Genomic DNA, 21563 nt, shown 5'->3' with positions numbered 1-21563 from the left:
AAAACACGCCCCATACCCCGGCACTCTCATCCCTCTTACTCTGTTTTTCTTCCATTGTATGTATAGAGTGTACACACACAATACATATTTGCTCTTGTGTCTCTTCCTTACCTAAAATGTAAGCTTTTTAAGGACACCATGTGGCTGGCACATAATGGGCATTTAGTTATTTTTATAATAAACAAGATACAAGTACGTCTAAGCAACTGATTTTTTTTAAGCTAGCTTATCATGTAACTTCTTAGCAGAGGATTCAAGATTTTTAAGTTATGTTTCATACTGTCTGTCTAGATTTTAGATGAAGAGAGAACATCATTGATCAGGTTCCTATATTGTGGATTTGGTATGTGTGAGAATGTGACTTGAAAGTGCTGTCTCATGGAGTTTTTATGAGATCGTGAACTGAAAAAGCTTGACCCAAAATTCCCATGGTGTCAGCAGATTTTCCTCAATGTTTCCGCTGAAACTGTCATAAGATAGCTGATTAAAAAGATAAATGATTTAATAAGTAGGACACATAATTAGTTGTTCAAGGAAAAAATAATAAGCTTGATCTCTAACTCCTTGCTTATACCAGAATATATTTTAGGTGGATCAAAGATTTATATGTAAGAAATCTGCAAAACTACACAGTGATTCCTTCCTTATTCCTTGCTCACAAAATCCAGATCATGCTCAGGTATGTGATGATCATTTGCTTTAGGCTTTTCTCAAGTCCCAGGATTAAATCTTCATTAGTCATTCTTGCCAGTGATTACACTGGAAATGAGCTTAGGACACAATTCAGACTTAAGACTTGCCACAGGGCTTCCTGAGAACAATTTTCCATATTCTCAAAACCTGCAATCTCAGGAGGTACCTCCTTTTCCTATGTCTATAGTTCTTTGCAAGTGATACCTGGAACACTGGTGGCTCTCTGAGGCCAGGAGAAGATTCAGCCTAAGAGGATAAACTATTCTGCTTATGACTGCAAAACAAAAAGATGAAAAGAGACTGGGTCCTTGATGACATTGTTGGGCTACCAAATTAACCAATGCTGTAATTTTCCTAGCTCCAGATTTTTTGCTATGCAAAATAATAAATATTCTTAATATACTCACAACCTTTAATTTGATATTCTATAGCTTGTGGCCAAAAGTATTTTCATTGTTTTTTTGTTTTTTAATCATCTTGAAGTTGAGAAGGCCTTCCTAAGCATGACACAAAACTCATAAGGCATAAACTGAAGTATTCATAATGTTCACTCCATAACACACAAACTTCATAATTACAAAAATAAGTAAATAAACAATTTCAAATATTCACATAGCTAATACCTAAAATGCACAAATTCTTGATTAAAATCAATTTGAAAACATCCAATAAAAAGAGTCATACATAAAAATTAAAAGCTGCAGCATGGCAAAAGATATCATGAACAAACTAAAGAGACAAATAACAAACGGAAAAATCACAAAGGGCAAAAATCCTCAATGTATAAAGAGTTTCTAAAAATAGAGAATAAAAAGGCCAATAACCCTATAGAAAAAAAGAGTTTACAAAGAAAGAAATTCAAATGTCTCTTACGCATATGAAAAGATGCTCAACCTTGCTCATAATACGACAAATGCAAATTAGTACTACATAAGTAAACCTAGTATCAAGTTGTGACTTAATCACACAGAGAGGAATTATTTCAAGGGACTAAAACATAATCTGATTTCACATCCTGAGGACAAAAAGAGCTGCAAAACAGTTTTAAAGTATTTTCAGTAATCATGTTATTCATAACAGTTATACCATTATTTTGAAAATGTCATATACATGGTAGGATAGAATACCTTCATTAGAAAAATCAGGATTTTCACTACTCAACCATAAAAAAGAACAAAATAATGCCATTTGCAGCAAGATGGATGCAACTAGAGATTATCATACTAAGTGAACTAAGAAAGAGAAAGACAAATAGTAAACAATATCACTTATACGTGGAATCTAAAATATGACACAAATGAAACAACCTATGAAACAGAAACAGAATCACGGACATAGAGAACAGACTTATGGTTGTCAAGGGGGAGGGGGTTGGGGGAGTGATCGAAGGGGAAGTTGGGGTTAGCAGATCTAAGCTTTTAAATTTAGAACAAATAAACAGCAAGGTCCTACTATATAGCACAAAGAAATATATTCAATATCTTACGATAAACCATAATAGGAAAGAACATTAAAAAAAAAGTGTGTATACACACATAAAAACACACACACGTAAAACAGAATCACTTTGCTGTACAGCAGAAATTAACACAACGTTGGAAATCAACTATACTTCATTCAAAAAAAGAAAAGAAAATCAGCATTTTCAGCATCAAAGAAAACGAATGAAGTTAGGTAAAAATATGTGATCCTGAATTTAAATTAGAATTATTGGTATTAACTTATGATGCATTTTCTGTTGAAAAACAAAATATCTATTTAGTAGGAATGATCTCCAACCCACTACTGATGAACAATCCTAGTGCCCAGATTATGGTCTAAAAACCATCCCACGGGGCTCCTTGGATGAATGACTAATTCCAGATATGGGGCAGAAAATGTACAAGATGAGACTAAAATATTGTGGCAGCTCAAAAGGTAAAGAAACTAGCAAAGACTACTGAGTTTGTGTCATTAGGACTCAGAAGTCAACTTGATGGGAAATTCTGAGCAGCAAGAAAGAAAAAACTGCAATTGCTGTAAACCTACCAACCCCCAAAATATTAAATCCATGAGTTCATAATGAGGTCTTCCCTTGAGGCGGGGCAGGGAAACATTTGGAGGATGTCAGGAAACCAACCTATGTTTCTGAAACTGATAAAGAGAAAGAATCAAATATGTATCTTACTTTTCTTGTATCTGCTGTTCCTTGGGGAAACTGGTAGTTGACAAGGAGAATCATCTCTTTATAGATGTCTGATAATAAATGAAGGAATGATAGAATATCACCATTTTGCAACCTCTAATGAAATAATGAGCATAAGCAATGAACACAAATAGCTACAAAAGCCATTAGTGAAGAAGACATTATGGGAAAATGGATAATGGATAATCATGCTGAACCCACTACTTAATCTTTTTTTTTTTTAGCACAATCTATGTGATAGTCATTTCTTATTTTTAATTACTTTATTTATTTATTTACTTACTTAGGCAGTGCTGGGTGTTCGTTGCTACACTCGGGCTTTCTCTACTTGCAGTGAGCGGGGGCTACTCTGTTGCAGTGTGCGGGCTTCTCATTGCAGTGTCTTCTCGTTGCAGAGCACAGGCTCTAGGTACGCGGGCTTCAGTAGTTGTGGCACTTGGGCACAGTAGTTGTGGTATATGGGCTTAGTTGCTCCATGGGCTTGTGGGATCTTCCCGGACCAGGGACTGAACCCATGTCTCCTGCATTGGTAGGCGGATTCTTAACCACTGCGCCACGAGGGAAGTCCCCCACTACTTAACACCAAAAAAATGAGACAACCAGCTAGATATTTAGTGCACCTCAATGGAACCACATACCCACCAATGAATTTTTCTTCCCAAAATAATCAAATCTCAATGTGACCAAGCCTCTAGATATAACTTCCAGTTTCGAGGTAATACAGACTCCAAAGGAATATATTAAATGACACCAGGGGACTTCCCTGGTAGTCTGGTGGCTAAGATGCCGAGCTCAAATAAATCTGATTTCTTTAACAAATAAATAGAAGAAAAACCTTACATTAAATTGAGACAAGATTCATATCAACAAAATAAATAAATTGAAGAAAAACCTTAAATAAAGAGACTTAAAATTCATATCAACCAAATATAATGTGTGATAAGATTATTTAAATGCTTTTGGATGATAACATCTAGAATAGTACTGCCCAATAAATATATAATATGAGCCATATGTATAATCTTAAATTTCCTCATAGCCACATTAAAAAAGTAAAAAGAAACAGACGAAATTAATTTTAATAATGTATTTAACCTAATATAGCCAAATTATTATTGAATTATAAAATAATCATTAAACATATACTCAATATTTTAAATTATTAATAGGTATTTTACTTTTCTTCTGTGTACTAAGTCTTTGAAATCCGGTAGGTACTTCATACTTAAAACACATCTCAATTTATCAATAGATAAGCCTTGTTTCAACTGCTCAATAGTTACATTTCCAGTGGCTACCACACTAGGACAATACAGAAGAAAGTTCTTACTAATCATAAAGTTCTGGTTACATATTAAGTGTCTGTTTTCAAGCTGAGAGAATGATGTCATGAATTTCTAGATGTAAAGAGAGAGAGGCAGGAGAGTTCTGTTCTGGACCCTGTCTCTTTCTGGCTCACGGTGTTTCTTCTATGAGCTCAGGGGGGTGGGTCAGATCATTTCTGAATGTGCTCTCAACCTCCCCACCTCCATCAATAGACAGGAGCTGGGCCTGGGCCTGAGCAATCACAGGGTGACCTGGAGCACATGGCTTGATTCTCTCGATTCCTCGGTTTCCCAGTCTGTCCCCGTGGTGATGGTGGCTCCCTCAGCAAAAGCTGTGTATTGCCCAAGTAGATTCCCTTTTGAGAAATATGAATCAAACATCATGCCTCTGAGCAGTCATTTGCACAGTGGCTCTGACCAGTACCACTTGGCTGTAAAATGATTAAAGGTATTAACACATCAGGGGAGAGAACAGGGATTGGTCAGCTATGGTGCTGATTGCCATGGAGGCAAACAGTCTCTGTGCCCAACTATGTACTGTCCAGAGGCAGTGCCTCAGGTGAAAGTTGAACCAGGCTGTCTTCTCATGATGCTATTAAACACTCATGTCACTCAATAAGCCACCATGGCCCTGATCCCAAGAACTTAAAACACCTTCTGATTAGTATGTGGCTTCCCACTGGACATACCTACCAGGAAAGGATGACTAGCAAGTGAACTGGAAAGTTCTCATACAAATTAATAAATTGGCATTTTGGCCCCTATATCCAATCTTTTGGGAATCTTAGTGTGAGTGAGAGGTGACAACTAAATTGGGACAAGGCTGAAGGGCCATCCCACGTCCAAAGCTTCCCATAAGATCTGAGGCTTCTACTGAAACTACCTCTGGGGCCCTGACAAGCTCACACAGGTCGGGAACCTTGTCTATCTTGCTCACAGTTACATCCTTGGGCCCTGGGAGAGTGCCTGACACATAGTAGGTGCTCAGTTAATACGTGTTGGGTGAATAAGGAATGAAGAATCTGAATCTACCACAAGAAACATGGGCCCTAAATGAACCAAGTCAAAAGGCATCTTTGTGGTATCTTGATAGTCAAGCAGCCAACCTTGCCTGATGACACCCAATCTTTGCCAAAGTTTTTGGAAGTTAAACAGGACAAGATGTGGTTGCGAAGTATCTGGAACAATACTGGGCACATATAGGCCCTCAAGAAAGCTGTCTCCCTTCCCCCTCTGCTCTGATGACCCTGTGAGCAGGGCATTATCCCACTGTATTGGGATCACAGGTGTCTTCAGTCAGGTTTCCTGGTGAAAAACTGACTATGCAAAGGAGTTTGCATGCAGGAAGTTAACTGGAGTGTGCTTTCCACCAAAGCACCTTCAAGAGAGCAGGGGATGCAGGATTGGGCAATAGGAAAAATTGAGCTGTGATGCAATTGCAACAGAGGCCTCAGTTCCTACAGGAAACTCTAGAGAGAGAATAGCACTTCAGAGTTGTTCCAACAGAGTCAAAGAGGCCATTCATTAGTCATTGAGGCCAGGGTTATTGGAGTCTGGCTTCCCCTGAGGAGGGAGTGAAATCCCTTCAGCTGAAGGCAGTGCCCAGAGCACGACTCAGCTGTGAGCCCTCAGCAGGCAATCCCAGCCCCTGAGGGAAGGAGTGCCAAGGTCCTGCAGGGATATCGGGGTGACAAACCACAGCATCAACTTCAGCAGCAAACATGGATTCATTTTTCTCCCCCAGGACATGCTCATAGGCACAACAGACCTTAAAGCCCAAATACTAGTTAGAATACCATGAGATCTACTCTGTGCTTTAAGAAATCATCGTGAACACAAGGACTATGTCTGCCTTGTTCCTCACCATTACTTCAGTGCCTGTGTATGTGGCACATGGCGTGTGCTAAATAAAAATTTGTTGAATGGATACACAAATTAACAAGTAAGTTTTTAAAAACGGTTGCTGCATTTATACTTGATTGGATATCAGTTGCTCCTATTAAACCATGAACTCCTCATGGCAACAGGCTTTCTTAATTATTCCTGTATTTCTAGCATCTAAGACAAGCCCTAGTAGTAATACACTGTCCCCTACCACCACCAGCACACACACACACAAAACTGTTTTCAGAACAACAGCTTGGGGCCTTCCCTGGTGGTCCGCCTGCCAATACAGGGGACACAGGTTTGATCTCTGGTCCGGGAAGATCCCACATGCCACAGAACAACTAAGCCCGGACGCTACTGAGCTTACGCTCCAGAGCCCACAGGCCACAACTACTGAAGCCCATGCACCTAGAGCTGGTGCTCCACAACAAGAGAATCCACCGTACTGAGAAGCCCACACACCACAATGAAGAGCAGCCCCCGCTCACCACAACTAGAGAAAGCCCACACACAGCAATGAACACCCAACACAGCCAATAAATAAATTAAAAAAAAAAAAAAAGCAGCCTGCAAGTGTTCAGGCAAAGATACTGTATGATAGCATTTAAAACAAAAAAGAACCACAGTTTGACAATATGCCCAGGGAGACAAGAATTCAATCTACCATATACTGTGTATCTACTATTTTACCACATGCTTCCTACTTTTATGATATTGGGGTTCACCTTCTAAGATGCCGCTTATGGGAGCAGAGGTTAAAAATAATTTCTATTGTTTTTTTAGAAACAACTACACACTGGACATTTGCATCTATTATTTCTAAACGTTCCAACAATACAGTTTACCAATAATAAAAACTGAGCTCCGAGAGTTTAACAAACCAAGAGCACCCATCCAGTGAGATGGTAACTGGAGGTGTTAGGATGTCAAAGTCGGCTCTGTTGGGCTCCAGAGCCCATGCTTCCTCCCCTCGCCAGGCTGTTTTCTTATTACCAGCTATCTTTGATGCCCAGCTTACCAGGTAGTTACAGCAGCACTCGGCGTTCCACCGGATTCCCTGGGGGTATGCTCCCACTCACAGGACTGTCCTAGCGATCTGAGCACGCCCCACCCACAGTTCCCTTGAGGGTGGGGTTAGGCAAATCCCTCTAAGGCAAAGCCAGTAACCCACAGAGGAAGTACCTCGAACTTCCTGAAGAAGCCCAGCTGAGCAGAATCTTCCTCTTGCCGAAAGACAACCCAGGGGTTTCCAATTTTCAGATCTTTCTGGAAAGAGTGGGATGCCCCAGGTCCTGACACAAGGTCTTCCTGAGATGTTTCACAGCGGACGGTGGGCTGAGAGAACGAAGCCCCATCTCTCCCCACCTCCATCAACCTCTCTTTTACGCATGCACGCACGCACGTACGCCCAGCAGGCACGCACATAGACGTACGCGCGGATGCACGCAAGGGCGCACACCCTTTCAGATTTCTTTGGCATGTGCGTTCCTAGTTCCATCCAACCTGACTGCTCGGGTTCCTGGGCGCTTCTCTTGTCACCCGTGGGTCACAGCACTTCCCAGAGCTCTGAGAATTCGGCACAGACACAGCTCTTGTCCCCGCTTATGCCTCTCAGCTGGTGACCGCTAAGTGCCCCTTGAAAGTTACAGTTGTTTTCAGTCTTGGACAGCGGACGGTCCCATTTCATGGAACAAGCCTACCCTCGACATACAGTTCTCTCCAGGGACCTGAGCTCATCCTGACTCTGTGTACCACGGCACTCTCGTTGGCCTCAAATGATTCCCCCACCTGGTCCTTGTTCACGCTTCACCTTTGGGGAGATGCCATTTCCCAGGGCTTTTCAAAATGGTGGCCTCCCAGCAGCCTTAGCGACTGCCTGCAAATGAGCTGCTGACCCGGATGCGTCACTCCTTAGAGGTTGATATAACCCATCCCGCCTGGTCTCCTTCGTGGTTAGGGTGCGAGGGTCATCTGGGCTGGTCTTAGAGATGCCCTCTCAACGCTGTATTTGTTCGGGGAGTTCTCAGATCTAAGCTGGACGAATAACAACTTACTTTATCGCGTTAGGAGAGTTCCCAGGGAGAAAAAAAAACAGGCATATCTCTGTGGCTATGCAGTTTTAAGGTGACCTACAGCAAGCAGTTCAGCACCTTGACCACAGTTCATTATTCTTTTTTGAAAACATGCTGTTTACCAAAGGTTTTAGCCTATCAATTAGAGAAAAGTGATGAAGTTTTAAAATATATATATCTTTTTATTTTTGAAGGGAAAATAAAAGCAAATGACTCTATGGGACAAGGAATGTACGTAGTAAAGAGCGACTAATCTGAAGGAGACCTGCTAGGAATAGAACCCCAGAGGACCTGGCAAGGAATTACACTCCCTCAAGGGTAAATCTCAAAGGCTTACTGGGCAGGCAGTGAGGTAAGGGCCCTGAGCTGAAGCCAATTAGTGCTCAGTAAACAAACGGGAGCATTTTGCTTTCCGCCCCATTTCGGTCCTGCCTTCCAAGCAGCTCGGGTGATCAGTTCTTGAGGAAAAAAATAAAAGTTTCAAATTCCCATAGTGATTCAGTGTACAAAGTGGATTCTATGTGATTTGAGGAGGAACAGCGTGTGTTTTGTTTTGTTCTGCTTTCTGTCAGGGCTTCTGAATGGCAATTTCAGAAAAATGTGCTGAGTCATGAATCCCTGAGGAGGAAAGATTTTGACAAGACCATGCGTGGGGGAGGGCAGGAACTGTGATAGTTGTAGAAGTTGGGGATAACAGAAAGTTCTTTCTCCTCCTTCTGAATGTTACCTTTCAGTGTAAACATTAACCCCTCACCCGTGCACAGGAACACTTGATAGTTTCCCTGGGTACTGAGAAGCCATACACTCACTAAAGTGTAATGACCACAACAAAAATAACTAATATTTACTGAGCATGTGCCAGATATACATACGGGTTATCTTATTCAATTCCCACAATAGCCCCATGACATGTATGACAAATAAGGAGACAGGCTTTGAGAGGCTAAATAATTTGCTGGCAATCACCCAGCCACAGGAACTGGCTGGGATTTGAACCCAGGAATCACAACCTTAAAAAGCATGTACACTGTCTCTCCACATATCATCCATGTGTCATTCACAGATCTCAGATTACTTTAACTGATTGTGGTTAAATTCCTTACTCAAAGAGGCAACCTACTGTCATTCTTCAGACACAATTGACTGTAGAACAAAAGATCCCAAGATTGTTAATATTAATGAAGCAGAAATTGCATGGTACTGCTCATGTAACTTGTGTATTTGTGTTTAATGTAACACTCCAAGTCAAAGAAAAAAAAGACATTCTTTTATTCAAAACAGAGCTCTTCATTTCCTGTAATGTCCCAAATTGAGATAATCCTACAATGATTGCTAGAAGCTGAGGCTAGACAAGGTCATGGGCCTTTCCAGCCAGCGCAAGACAATTGCCATCCAGCTTGGTCATGACCTCCCAGAGCGGGAACTCCTGATTCTTGGGATTGTTCCTCATGGGGCCTTTGAAAGTTGGTAGCTGAACCTTCTCCCCTGAAGGCACAGCCACCCTAGAGAAAATTAGATCACCAACCGGCTCCTAGGAGGCTCATCAGAATTGTGGGGGTACAGGAGGCAGAGAGGAGAAGTGAGGAGGTGTTAAAGTCAGGGAAGAGGGTCCCTAACAAACTTTCTTATTTCATACATTTCCCCAAATCAGCCCCAGGCACTTGGAATGACAAGAAATATCTTGAGTCACAAAAGAATGATCGTATTCTAATCAATAAAATTTCATTATTAAATAGGCTTTTTAAGTGCTTAGGAAATAGGCAAGTCATGAATAATTACTTACATAAACATGAGTCCTCTATTCACTAAGGGATGGGCTTTACAGCAACCCTCCCAGCTAGGCCCCATTTCCTAGCCATGTTAGAAGTCAAGGGTTTGCTAGAAACCTTTCTCACTTTGCTTTTGGAAATGACTTGTGTATGTTGTTTGTGTCATAACAATTGTTTCATACCATACAAAGAGGGTCATAATCCCCATCTCACAGGGCTATTATGAGAGAGGAATAATATAATGTGCTTGGAACATACCAAGAATTCCATTAATGATTAACAAGATCAATATTAAGAATTCCAAACGGGAGTCCACCCTGCTTTCCTCAAAAGAATTCTGTAGGACTGACATTTTAGCTTTTTAGAAGGCAACAGTCAAAGTAGTTTAGCAAATTGACTTTTGAATATGCTAATGTCTAAATCACCAGATTCTGGATCTGAAGTGAAATCAGAGAATTCATATTTTTACGTTCTAGTAAAGTGTGACTGGAATTCGCGGGTCTAATAAGAGAAAAAGTAACCACACTGATGCAAAACAAACAAAAAATACTTTATTGTAACTTGAAATTCATTCCCTAGACAATGGATAATGCACACGCTGGATGACAGTAGTAGACATGGTGAAGATGCACTTGGACAAGTGTCAACATTGATGAATGCGGTGATGGCATGAAAGCTAAGAAAAGGTTATTGAATTTCCCAAACATGATATTGGCAAAAAGGAACTTTTATCACAAAAACATTTCGTTTAATTTTTTTTGAATGTTACTTATTTTACTTACTAATCTTGACAGTGACTAAAAGAATGAGGTACAGAAAACTTTCCAGAAGTCTGAATACAGAGCAGAAGTCCAAGGCGCTTTGGAGCCCCATGATTGGGTTATTGAGTAGGATTCACTCAGTTATGAAATTCCCCACACTCCAGGTTTACTGCCTAGAAAAGCGCTATTTACCGACCTCACTTGAAGTGTTGTGGGGATTCGTGCTTATAAAGTGCTTCAGCCGCCTTCGAAGAAAGGCAACATAGAAGTATAAAATAACCTTACATACTTCAAAAGAAATGAAAAGACAATTTGGCACAATGGGAAGAGTGCCTCCTATTTAAAGAACCAAACTTGGCTATTTATTAAAAATCCCTCACGCCAATGATTTATTGTTTTTTGTTTGTTTGTTTGTTTGTTTTATTTAAGAGAAAAAATATTTCTCTACTGCCAGTCTTATAACAGTCATTCTTAACTCAGGTTGTGCTCTCAGAATCACTTGAAGAGTTCATTAAAAATACAGATGCTTGTCCACAGCCTAAAACTACATAATTAAAATCTCTACTAGTGGTACTCAGGCAACTATATTTTAAAAAGGATCTATAGAAAATTCTGATGCATAGCAAAGTTTTAAAAACATTTCTTTGGGAAAATGTCAATATACTAAGTGTTGATTTTCTTCCTAGAACATTTTTCTTAAGATCAAATAAAGTTGGGTGAGGGTAACAATTTCTTATTGCCTTTTTCCCTTCCCATGTATTGAATAGCACACAGACTCGGCACGCGCGCGCGCATGCACACACACAGACACACACATACACACTTTTTAGTTCTGCCCTTGAATTAAACTTGGATAGTGGTAAAACCTGATAGTAGCAAATAAATTCTTCACTGAGAAGATAAGCGAGGACTTGCAATTCATCCCCACTGTGCCCCAAGCAAATGGATGTTTCCCATTTGCCAGAATGGAATGGTTTAAATATGCATTTCCAACTTGGAAATAGGTAAAATCAGCACTTCTTGGGAAACATCAGCTGAGTGGATGCTGACAAACAAAAGTGAGTGAGGTTACAGTGGCCAACCATGAAGAAAGGCTACAGTGACTACTCCTGTGTTTGGAGATTGCCTGCATCTCAGCAAACACCTTAGGAATTGAAAGGATGTATCCTCAGTGGGCACCAAACATGTGGGTGGTTCATCAAGGTAAACAGAATACAGTTAGTCCCCTACATATGAATGAGTTTCATTCTGAGAGCACGGCCGGAAGTCCAGTTTGTTGTAAATCCAACAAAGTTAGCCTAGATACCCAACTAACACAATCGGCTATATAGTACTGTACTGCAATAGGTTTATAATACTTTTTCACATAAATAATACATAAAAAACAAACACAGAAAATAAGGACATTTTTAATCTTACAGTACAGTACCTTGAAAAGTACAATAGTACCAGCTACATCACCACTGCTTTTACCCTTGCTTCTGGACATCCTAGGCTTGAAATAAAGATACTGTACTACTGTACTCTATACAGTACTATATAGTAAAGTACACAAAAACACAACCACTTGTAGAGGATGCATGCACATGACAATGCATGCCAGACACGTGAACTAACTTATGTGATTGGACATGTGAACGCACGTTTACATCATTGAAAATTCACAACTTGAAGGTTCATAGGTAGGGGACTTACTGTAATGAAAACTAGTAACAGTAACTTAAAATATAATTTTAAAAAAATGATCAGTTTGTGCCACTGCAATTCTTAACGCTGTTTTAGGAACCACTTTTGTTTCCTGACTGGCTCGAAGTCATATTTACTAGCGAGGCTAACAGAGAGAAGAGAGTGATTTAGTTCTTGGCAGCCTTCACACATATCTCATCACACTGCTTGGAAAAGTTTTAAAATAGCCAGGGTCTCCTCTAGCTGCCTTGCAATGGAACTAATGGAGTCTGCAGAGAAATTATGTTTCTTTACACAGTGAAAGCCTTCTGAGGCCGGCCAAAATGATCACAATGTCCAGAGCTCGTGAATAATAGTAAAACAGAATAGTCCCACTTCGTGGAAAAATGAAAAAAGAGAAAAAAATGCAGGAGATAGAGGCTACATATACAGTACATAGAGAATAGGATGTGTATATATAAAAAAATATTCATTCAGATCAGCCACAGTGAAATTCTGCTATGAGCAAACAGTCTGTAGTGCCTTCCAATATTCCTTTAAACATTAGAGGAATTAGAGGCAACTTTGTACAAAAAGCTTGGTGGAGCTGGCTTGGGGAGTTGCTTGTTGCATGAATCCCAGGAAGGCAAGGCTGCCAGCAGCAGAATAAAACCTCCCAGTAGGACGCAGAAGCCACAAAAATAAAATGCAGTGTCATAGGTCTGGGTCCAGTCATAAAACCAACCTGAAAAGAGAGTAAGAAAAAAGTGAGTTGATAGACATAGTATGAATAGGAATACTCTAATTTCATCAATTTATGTACAGTCTATGGGACTGACATATACACACTACTATATATGGAACAGATAACTAATAAGGACCAACTGAATAGCACAGAGAACTCTATTCAATACTCTGTAATGACCTATATGGGAACAGAGTCTAAAAAAGAAGTGGATATATGTGTATGTATAACTGACTTACTTTGCTGTACACCTGAAAGTAACACAACATTGTAAGTCAATTATACTCCAATGAAAAATTAATTTAAAAAATTTATATACAGTTCGGATTAGGATGTATATTACCCGATCTACTCCCAAAGTGGCCTAACGGAGTTAGAGGAGGAGAATTTCTCAAATAGTTGGACAAGAAAAAGCAGGCGTTTTGGATTTCTCCCAAATGAAAAATAAACACAAATTCCTGAGCAAGTGTAGTGGCTTTTCCAACTACATCAAAGTGATTTTGAAAAAATCATGATCAGGAGACATGCCATGCAGATTTCTTTTGTATAAATCTGTGCTATTATTACAATATGAATTTCTGTATCCAGAGATGTTACAAAGAAGAACAGTAAAATGGAATGACTTTAAGATAAATAGCTTACCAACAATTGGTGGTCCCAGGCTATTTCCAAGTCCAGCAAGGAACATTAATATTCCATAGGCATGGGCTAATTTTTCAATTCCCACAGTCTTCGTGGTCACATAAGGAAAGATGGACCAATTACCAGTAAGAAACCCTAGGAGCCCAGAAAGTAGTGCCAATGTGACATAACTTTTGGCAAATGGAATTGCACACAAGGCCAGGCTCATGATGATTAAGGTAGCTACATAAAGATATAAGGTATTAATCCACTTGAAGTCAGCCAGTATCCCTAAAACGAGTTTACCAACTGCTGTCATAATGCCAATAATGGAAATAAGAGGCATAAGAAACTCTTCTTCTTTCACATTTGAACTTCTTGCTACATCTTCCATAAGTAATGAAGGTGGAAACCCTCCGATGTCAAAAAGAAAGATGGCAATGAAGAGTGCTGAAAATACTTTGTTTTTAAAAAGAGCCACAGTTTCTCCACAATAGTTTTTATATAACTGCCATTTCCTCCTGGCAAGCTGTTTGCAAAAATATGTCCGTTCCACCACTTTGTTTTTGTATGTTTCAGTCTCTTTTGTGTGTGCCATTGTTGTTGAGTTTTTATGAAGTAGACTCTCTGGTTTCCAGTCACCATTGGCTAATGTGCTCTTACACGTTTCCCCACCACTGTAGCTCTTTTCAAGAATGTTTATGTTTTCTTCCAGGTTCTTTTCTTTTTCATTGTAAATCGAGTATCTATCTGGTACATTTTCCAGAGCTGTTTTTTCAGGCAAAGTGCAATCAGAGGACTGGAGGGGTCTCATCAGACTGCCACAGGCTAATATATTTAAAGCTAAAGCACCCACAATCAGCAGGCATCCGTCCAGTCCATAGAACTCAATCAGCAGTCTCTGCAGAGGAGCATATATAAAAAGTCCGACACTTGAACCTAAAAAGGAAATGGGAACTATTCAATCTTACTCTCTTATCATTGGGGCTCTCAGGACAAACATTATTAGTATTACAATTTGATTTCTTTTTTACACTGGCATTCATGTGTGTGCCTTCATATTAAAATCACAACAAGAATGTTGAAGATAATAACAATAACAGTAACACTGATAGATTTAAGAATTAGTATTTGCAGTTCAGACGCTGTTAAACACTTTACATTGCACGACCTTGTTTCATCCTTACAATAATCCTATTGGGTAGGTCCTTTTATTGTTCCCAGTCTACACTTGAAGTGACCTAGGGCTAGAAAGGTTGAGACATTTGCCACAGATCAGAAAGCTGTAAATGTCATAAGCAGGACTCACACTCAATCAGTCTGACTCCAGGAGCCCAACGTTCTTAACACACACCTTATGCAATTACTTTCTTGGTACTGATAGGCTCCATGCTATATGTGTATTCCTTTTGGAAAAGAAAAGTTTTCGTATTTTACTTTTTGAGATGAAGGATATGTTTTAGTTTTAGGATATTTATAGTGGTTTGATAGCTCAAATCCAGTGTTAATCACCAGAATGAATGATTGATATTAGTAAACTATGAGAAAAGTGAACTTTGATAAGGTATTAAAATTATAAAATATGCCTGGGTTGCACATTTGGGAAACACTGTAAATACTCCATTTTTTAAGCATATATCACACTAACTGCACTGGAATGGAAAGTTACATCAGCTCAATTAATTTGCAGTGTTCTTATATGGTTCTGATTTCAAGTTTTTAATCGAGTATTTTAAAATTTAAATATCATTAAGAAATATCACATGAAAAAACAGGAAAGAAATAAATAGATCTGTAATTTTAGAAGCCTAAATAGGTTAATTATAATTTTTAAATGATCTATACCAAATTACATCATGACCCCAACAGGATGCCAAGCTATGGTAAAAACCCATCAAAAATTCTTACAAATAAACAAATGGCTCCGTCTTAGAGTTATAAGAAAACTTTTTTTTTTCTGTTACCACAATTGTCCCATCCTAACATATTTAAAGTTAACTCCTTCATCCCCAAAGAAAGCAAAAACCTTTGCTTACAAACGTTGATTAAGAGCTCACATTAATGTAATGGCAGCTAAAATAGTATCTTTCTGTGGCTGCTAAGAAAGTATCCCTTTGCTGACTATTGAGAAGTTATAAAATAGACCAATTGAATCCTTCCTTATCTTTTTAAAAGTAGCCCATACTTCAAAAGTTAAAAGCACTTCAGAAAATGAACTGAAAAAATTGAAAAGAGGACCATTTCATGTAATTCCATCCTGCATTAGCATCCATTCATTATTAACTTATATTTTTCTCTAACACCATTTCTTTATAGAAGTTTTAACAAAGTGCCATATAGATACTTAAAAATATTCTTGGTATTTTGAAAATTCTATATTTTGACCTTAAATTGAGAAAGTAAATAATTCCTCATTGCTCACCAACCAAGTTCACCTGTCAACATCATGAAATATAAGGGAAGCATATCAAATCAATTCAATAGGTATTTATCAAACACCTATGATAAGCTAAATGTATAAAAGGTCAGCAAAATAAAATTCCACTTTGGACACTAGTTTCCTCAGCTCACATCCCATGAGAATGTAGCCATGGCTTAGAAAGATGCAGGAGGGAATTCCCTGGTGATCCAGTGGTTAGCACTCGACACTCTCACTGCCAAGGGCCGGGGTTCAATCCCTGGTCAGGGAATGAAGATGCCACAAGCTGTGTGGTTCAGCCAAAAAGAAAAGAAAACTGCAGAAATTCTTTTGGGGCAATGAAAAGTAATTACAGCTCCCTTGTGGAACTGTGTAAACTGTAAAACTATGATTTTTAATCTTCAAAAAGAAAATCCCAATTTAAAAATCATCCGTGCAAAGGAAAAAGTGAAATAAAGCACTAATTATGCTTCCATGTATGTCTAAAGTATACATTATCACAAAGAGGGAAAATATGAATTGATGTTCAGGGAGCCTGAAACAGTAAGAGATACACTCATGCTTTGATTAACTCATTAAGACCAGGGGATTGTCAATAGACTTTTTCTCTAAAGGGCTAGAGAGTAAATACTTAAGGCATAGTGGGCCACACAATATCTGTCACAGATGCTCAACTCTGCCCTTGAAGCGTTAAAGCAGCCAGAGAAGGATCGTGACGGAACAAATATGGTTGTGTTTCAATAAAGCTTTATTTATGGACACTAAAATTTTAATTTTATGTAATTTTCATGTGCCATGAAATCTTCTTTTGATTTTTTTTTTCAACCAAACAAAAATGTAAAAACCATTCTCAGCTCAGCTGTCAAAAAACAGGTAGTAGACTGGTTTCAGTCCACGGGCATTAGTTCATCAACTCCTGTTCACCAGGGAGTAAAATTATTTCCCCAAAACCTCCGTTTCATGCCCATGTGTCCTTCTTTCACCTAGGTCACAATATTTCAACAACTAAGTCCCATAATTTCAAGTATTTTGATTTTGGGTTTTTTTTTTTTTTCAATTGAAAAAAAAATTCTACTATGAGTTTTGTTTTTCTTGTCACCACTTTCACTGAAGGTAGATGCTACAGACTGAATGTTTATGTCTCTCCAAAATTCATAAGTTGAAGTCATAACCTTCAATGTGATGGGATTAGGAGGTATGGCCTTTGAGAGGTGATTAAGTCATAGGGTGGAGCCCTTCTGAATGGGATTAGTGCCCTCATAAAAGAGAACCCCAGAGAGCTTCCTCTCCCCTTCTGCCATGTGAGGACAAAGGGAGAAGGTGGCTGTCTGCAACCCAGAAGAGGACTCACACCAGAATCTGACCATGCTGACCTTGACACCCTGATCTCCGACTTCCAGCCTCCAGAATTGTGGGAAATAAATATCTGTTGTTTATAAGCCACTCAGTCTATGGTACTTTATAGCAGCCTGAATAGACCAAGACAGTGGATTCATGCTGTTCCCTAATTTTGCCTCACCTAACTTCCTATGTGCTACAACTAAAAACCCCCTAATTTTGCCAAATCTAGACTGTCCGCAGTCAATCCATTCTGGTTCAGCGTGCCACGGCCCAGGCCCATAGGCCCTCCTCTTTTGACTGAATGGAAGCAAGAGCAGCTCTCTCAGCGTACAATTTCCAACACCTTCATCACAAATGAATTTGGACGTTAAGGGAAATCTAGGTCATGATTACAATGCCTAATACTTTTAGAGCCCTTGCCATGTGCATTACACATATGTTCCTTTAATATCCCAATAACCAAATGTGATGGTATATGATCAGGCCACCCAAGATGGCTGTTCTCTTGCTCCCTGTACATGCCCTGCCCGACCAGTACCTGTTTCACCTACACCTACTTGCATGACTGACCTTCCTACATACTCGCCCCAGGTCCCAGCTAGTGACTGTTCTTATCAAAGGGGTGGTGAGGGGCCTGCCCCTCTGTTAGTTTCCCTGGTAACCAAGGAGCCAACCTGACCTCACTTCCCCTTATAACTGGCAATTGCCCCTTCCCACCCTGGGAGCAAAAACTGCCACCATGTCCTGCCCACTGTCTGCTGCACGTGGTGGGGTATCGCCCCAGGACCTTTGCTCTGGATTTGTAAGCTCCTCCTTCTATTGAACCATTGATGTCTCCATCACTGACTCTGGGCTCTTTCTTCGGTCTTGAAGCTGGGCAAGTACAGGCCTTACAGAAGGGTGCAGCCCAACAGAAGGGTATTATTATTATCCCCATTTTACAGTTCAGAAAACTGAGGCTTAGCAGTTAATTTCACAGAACAGTTAGGTAACTTGTCCATCACCATACAGCTACTAAGTGACACAGGATTCAAAACCAGGCTGTCCGGCTCCAGAGTCTGGGCTTGTCACTACATTATAGTGCCTCCTCAAAAAATACAGTATAGGTAAGACCTACTGTCCTTTAAGCTACCAGGCCTGCTATCACACTCCCTCCCACACTTCTGGGAGATGCTGTCAGGTTCTTTAAACTGCTTTCCAACTGTTCTGGATTCCCTATCTTTTGTTTTTTCTCTTTCTTCTCCCAGTTCTGCCTTAGTCATGCCCTTAGCCAAACTCTGGTCCTGCTTCCTCCTAAGCCATAGTTCACATTTCTTTCCTGACAATGCTTCCTTAAACTACCTTGGGTAATCTAGCTCGATTTAATTTGATCTGGAATCACTTTGTTGCCACTGCATTGGCCTCGGAAACAAAATGTGAGTTTGGATCCTGTTGCCAGATACACTATGGAAGTAATTCATCTTATCTGAAAGTCTCACCTCCCAGGAATATCCACCCATTAACAACTAGCAATGTAAACTTACAAATTTTAGTAAGCTTGGCAGCTTTATCTCCTAAGCAAACTCATAAAATATTAGCCACGGAAATTTTGATAAGTTCTTTAAACAGCTTAGAAAAAATCCTTCTGAAAAGTAAAACACCACTTTAAAATATCAGAGGAAGTCCAGAAGGCTTATACTTACACACTTACACGCTTCCCCCACCCATGCCCCCCACCCACCCACATGAGCTTCTCTCGGTTTTTAAAGGAATAACAATAGTAAACAGTCTGTCATTTGGATGTGCGCATAGACCAACGAGATGTACTCACAAACCAATACTTTAGAAAAACAGTTAAGTTCCACAATAAATGGAGTGCGAGAGGTGTCAGCATTGGTTTTCCTGACAATGGCCTGAAGGGACTCATTTTCCTTCCATTTCTCCTATCTTTCTCAGGGATCAGGTGCTTTACTTAAGTGCTCTCTGCTTCTTTTAGCAAAGCTCTCACCAGCATATGACTCTTAACTTACTGGACCCATAAGTTTTCTTTTCCTATATTATATTGGACGTCTAATGCCCTAGCTTTTTCATACGTGTATCTTTAGGGTTTTCTGAAAGCTACACCCATATTTACAGCGGAAAATAAAACTTCCTTCTAGGACTAGAGTAAAATAAATTGTGCTCCTGAGTGGTAGCTGGGGGTGGTTGGCTAAACATATCTGTGCTTGGTAACTTTTAACTTTGATTAGAACGCTGAGAAGTGGCAGTGCTGTACTCATACTGAAAATGTACCTGTTGAAATCAGGCCAAGTGCAAGGCCACGGCGGCTGTCAAAATACTGGCAAGTAATGGTCACTGTTGCGGTGTATAATAAACCACATCCGAGACCTAAACACAAGAAGATATTGCATAAATTAAGACAGACTGTATTACTTCAATGCAAGAAAAAAAAAAGAGGGGTAATTAAATAACTCCAATAGGACATTCCATCACTGACTGGCTAAAACTCTTCAAAGTATGGGTTCCTAGATCCCTCTGATGTTAGTGGTGTAGCACTAATGGATACGTATTTGGGCAGCCTCAGTTTTCACTTCACATCCACCCTAAGGTCAGAGTCAAGTCAAAAAAATAATCCACTTTCTAAAGCATGAATGAAAAATATAAATTCAAATTAAGACATTATGGAGAGATAGAGTAAATGCTTAAATCACCCACCAAATAGCAAAATTTAACCAAACTTGCCCATTAAATATCTCTGTCTCTCTTCCACATTCTTCCCCTCACCTCAGTGTTCTTCCTCCTCTAAGTCTTCTAAACAATTTTATAAAATCCCTTTTGTCATCCCAAGCTATTTTGCTAGACTTCATAGCTTGACACATCCCAGTCTGCAAAACAAAGGCCCTCTGGGGTTCTCAGATCATCCCATCAGTGTAAAATGTATATTTGTAAGTTTTTATCTTTTAGAGATGCAAACTACCTTATATAGGAGTAAAATGTCATGTCTTTAGTTTAAAACATCTTTGAAAAAAAAAAAACGGAAGAAAATACAATAAAATATTAACAATGGTTACATTTAAGTGGTGACCATATGGTTGCTTGCTCTACTATGCTCTTCTTTTTCTATAAATTTGAAATTATTTTACAGTTACGGAAAAAAATACCTTACAACTCACTATCCCCTTTCTTGAGACCCCAGGGAAATATTTAAGGTCAATCTTTTTCTCCCCAGCTTTCATTTTCAAAAAACTTTCCTCTGGCTTCTAACTCATAATACTTGCCTTTCTTTTACATCACCATCTGTTCTTGGAGATCACTCTATAAACAACACAAAAGCCATCGTCTAAGAACTAATTTTAACCATGACTCATAAGATAAGTTATTAAGGTCATTTTCATTACTTTCAATTGCTACCTGGACTATGATTCGAAAGAATATATGGGTTTAACAAATATGCTGCATAAACATTTTAGGAAAGTAGCACTTAAAACAACTCAGGACTCAGATGATCATCTATGATTGCATTAAAAAGTATTCTTAAAGAGACGAAATAGATTAATAAAATAATTACACTTTAAATAAACCTTTTAAACTATCACTCTTTTGTATGATGTAAGGGAAGAGACATATTAACTAAAACATGAGTTGGATTGATTTATACATTTATCATTATTACATATAATATACTTTGATGAAATAAGACCTGTTCCTGAACAATCAATTCCATGCAGCCAAAAAACATCACCCTTAACTAAAACTATATTTCAGAAAGATTTTGGAGAGGGAATGAATTTACTTCTGTGTGATCTGGTTGTCAGAGCTCTGACCACCAAATGGCAGGCATTAGAGACAAGAAAGAAAAAAGGCATTTCTGATTACTAAATGCCAATGTCAGAAAAGTTAAAACAATAGCTATTAAACGTTTTACCTTAGACTTTATTTTTTTTTAAGAACATTTATTGAGATACAGTTAACAGACAATAAACAGCATATATTTAGAGTGTACAATTTGGTATCCCAATCTCCCAATTCATTCCCCCCCAACCCTCCCCGCTTTCCCCACTTGGTGTCCATGTGTTTGTTCTCTACACCTGTGTCTCTATT

The 21563-nt window shown here is 39.2% G+C and overlaps 1 protein-coding gene across 2 annotated transcripts in view; it reads right to left on the bottom strand.

Annotated features, from left to right (window-relative positions):
- Positions 1 to 10477: 10477 nt before the first annotated feature.
- SLC16A9 (solute carrier family 16 member 9) overlaps positions 10478 to 21563 on the bottom strand; it is a 65174-nt gene continuing 54088 nt past the window's right edge. For both annotated transcript variants that reach the window (XM_057735399.1, XM_057735400.1), the window contains 3 exons: positions 19755 to 19850; positions 13745 to 14662; positions 10478 to 13102 (listed from right to left, as the gene is read on the bottom strand). In XM_057735399.1, coding sequence (XP_057591382.1) covers positions 12915 to 13102; positions 13745 to 14662; positions 19755 to 19850 — 1202 coding nt within the window. In that variant the 3' untranslated portion in view covers positions 10478 to 12914. The remainder of the gene's footprint in view (positions 13103 to 13744; positions 14663 to 19754; positions 19851 to 21563) is intronic.

The sequence above is a fragment of the Hippopotamus amphibius genome, chromosome 5 (assembly GCF_030028045.1).
Source record: "Hippopotamus amphibius kiboko isolate mHipAmp2 chromosome 5, mHipAmp2.hap2, whole genome shotgun sequence".
Classification (NCBI taxonomy): Eukaryota; Metazoa; Chordata; class Mammalia; order Artiodactyla; family Hippopotamidae; genus Hippopotamus; species Hippopotamus amphibius.
The sequence above is the reverse complement of the archived record's forward strand: the minus strand, read 5'-3'. Positions and strand labels throughout refer to the sequence as shown.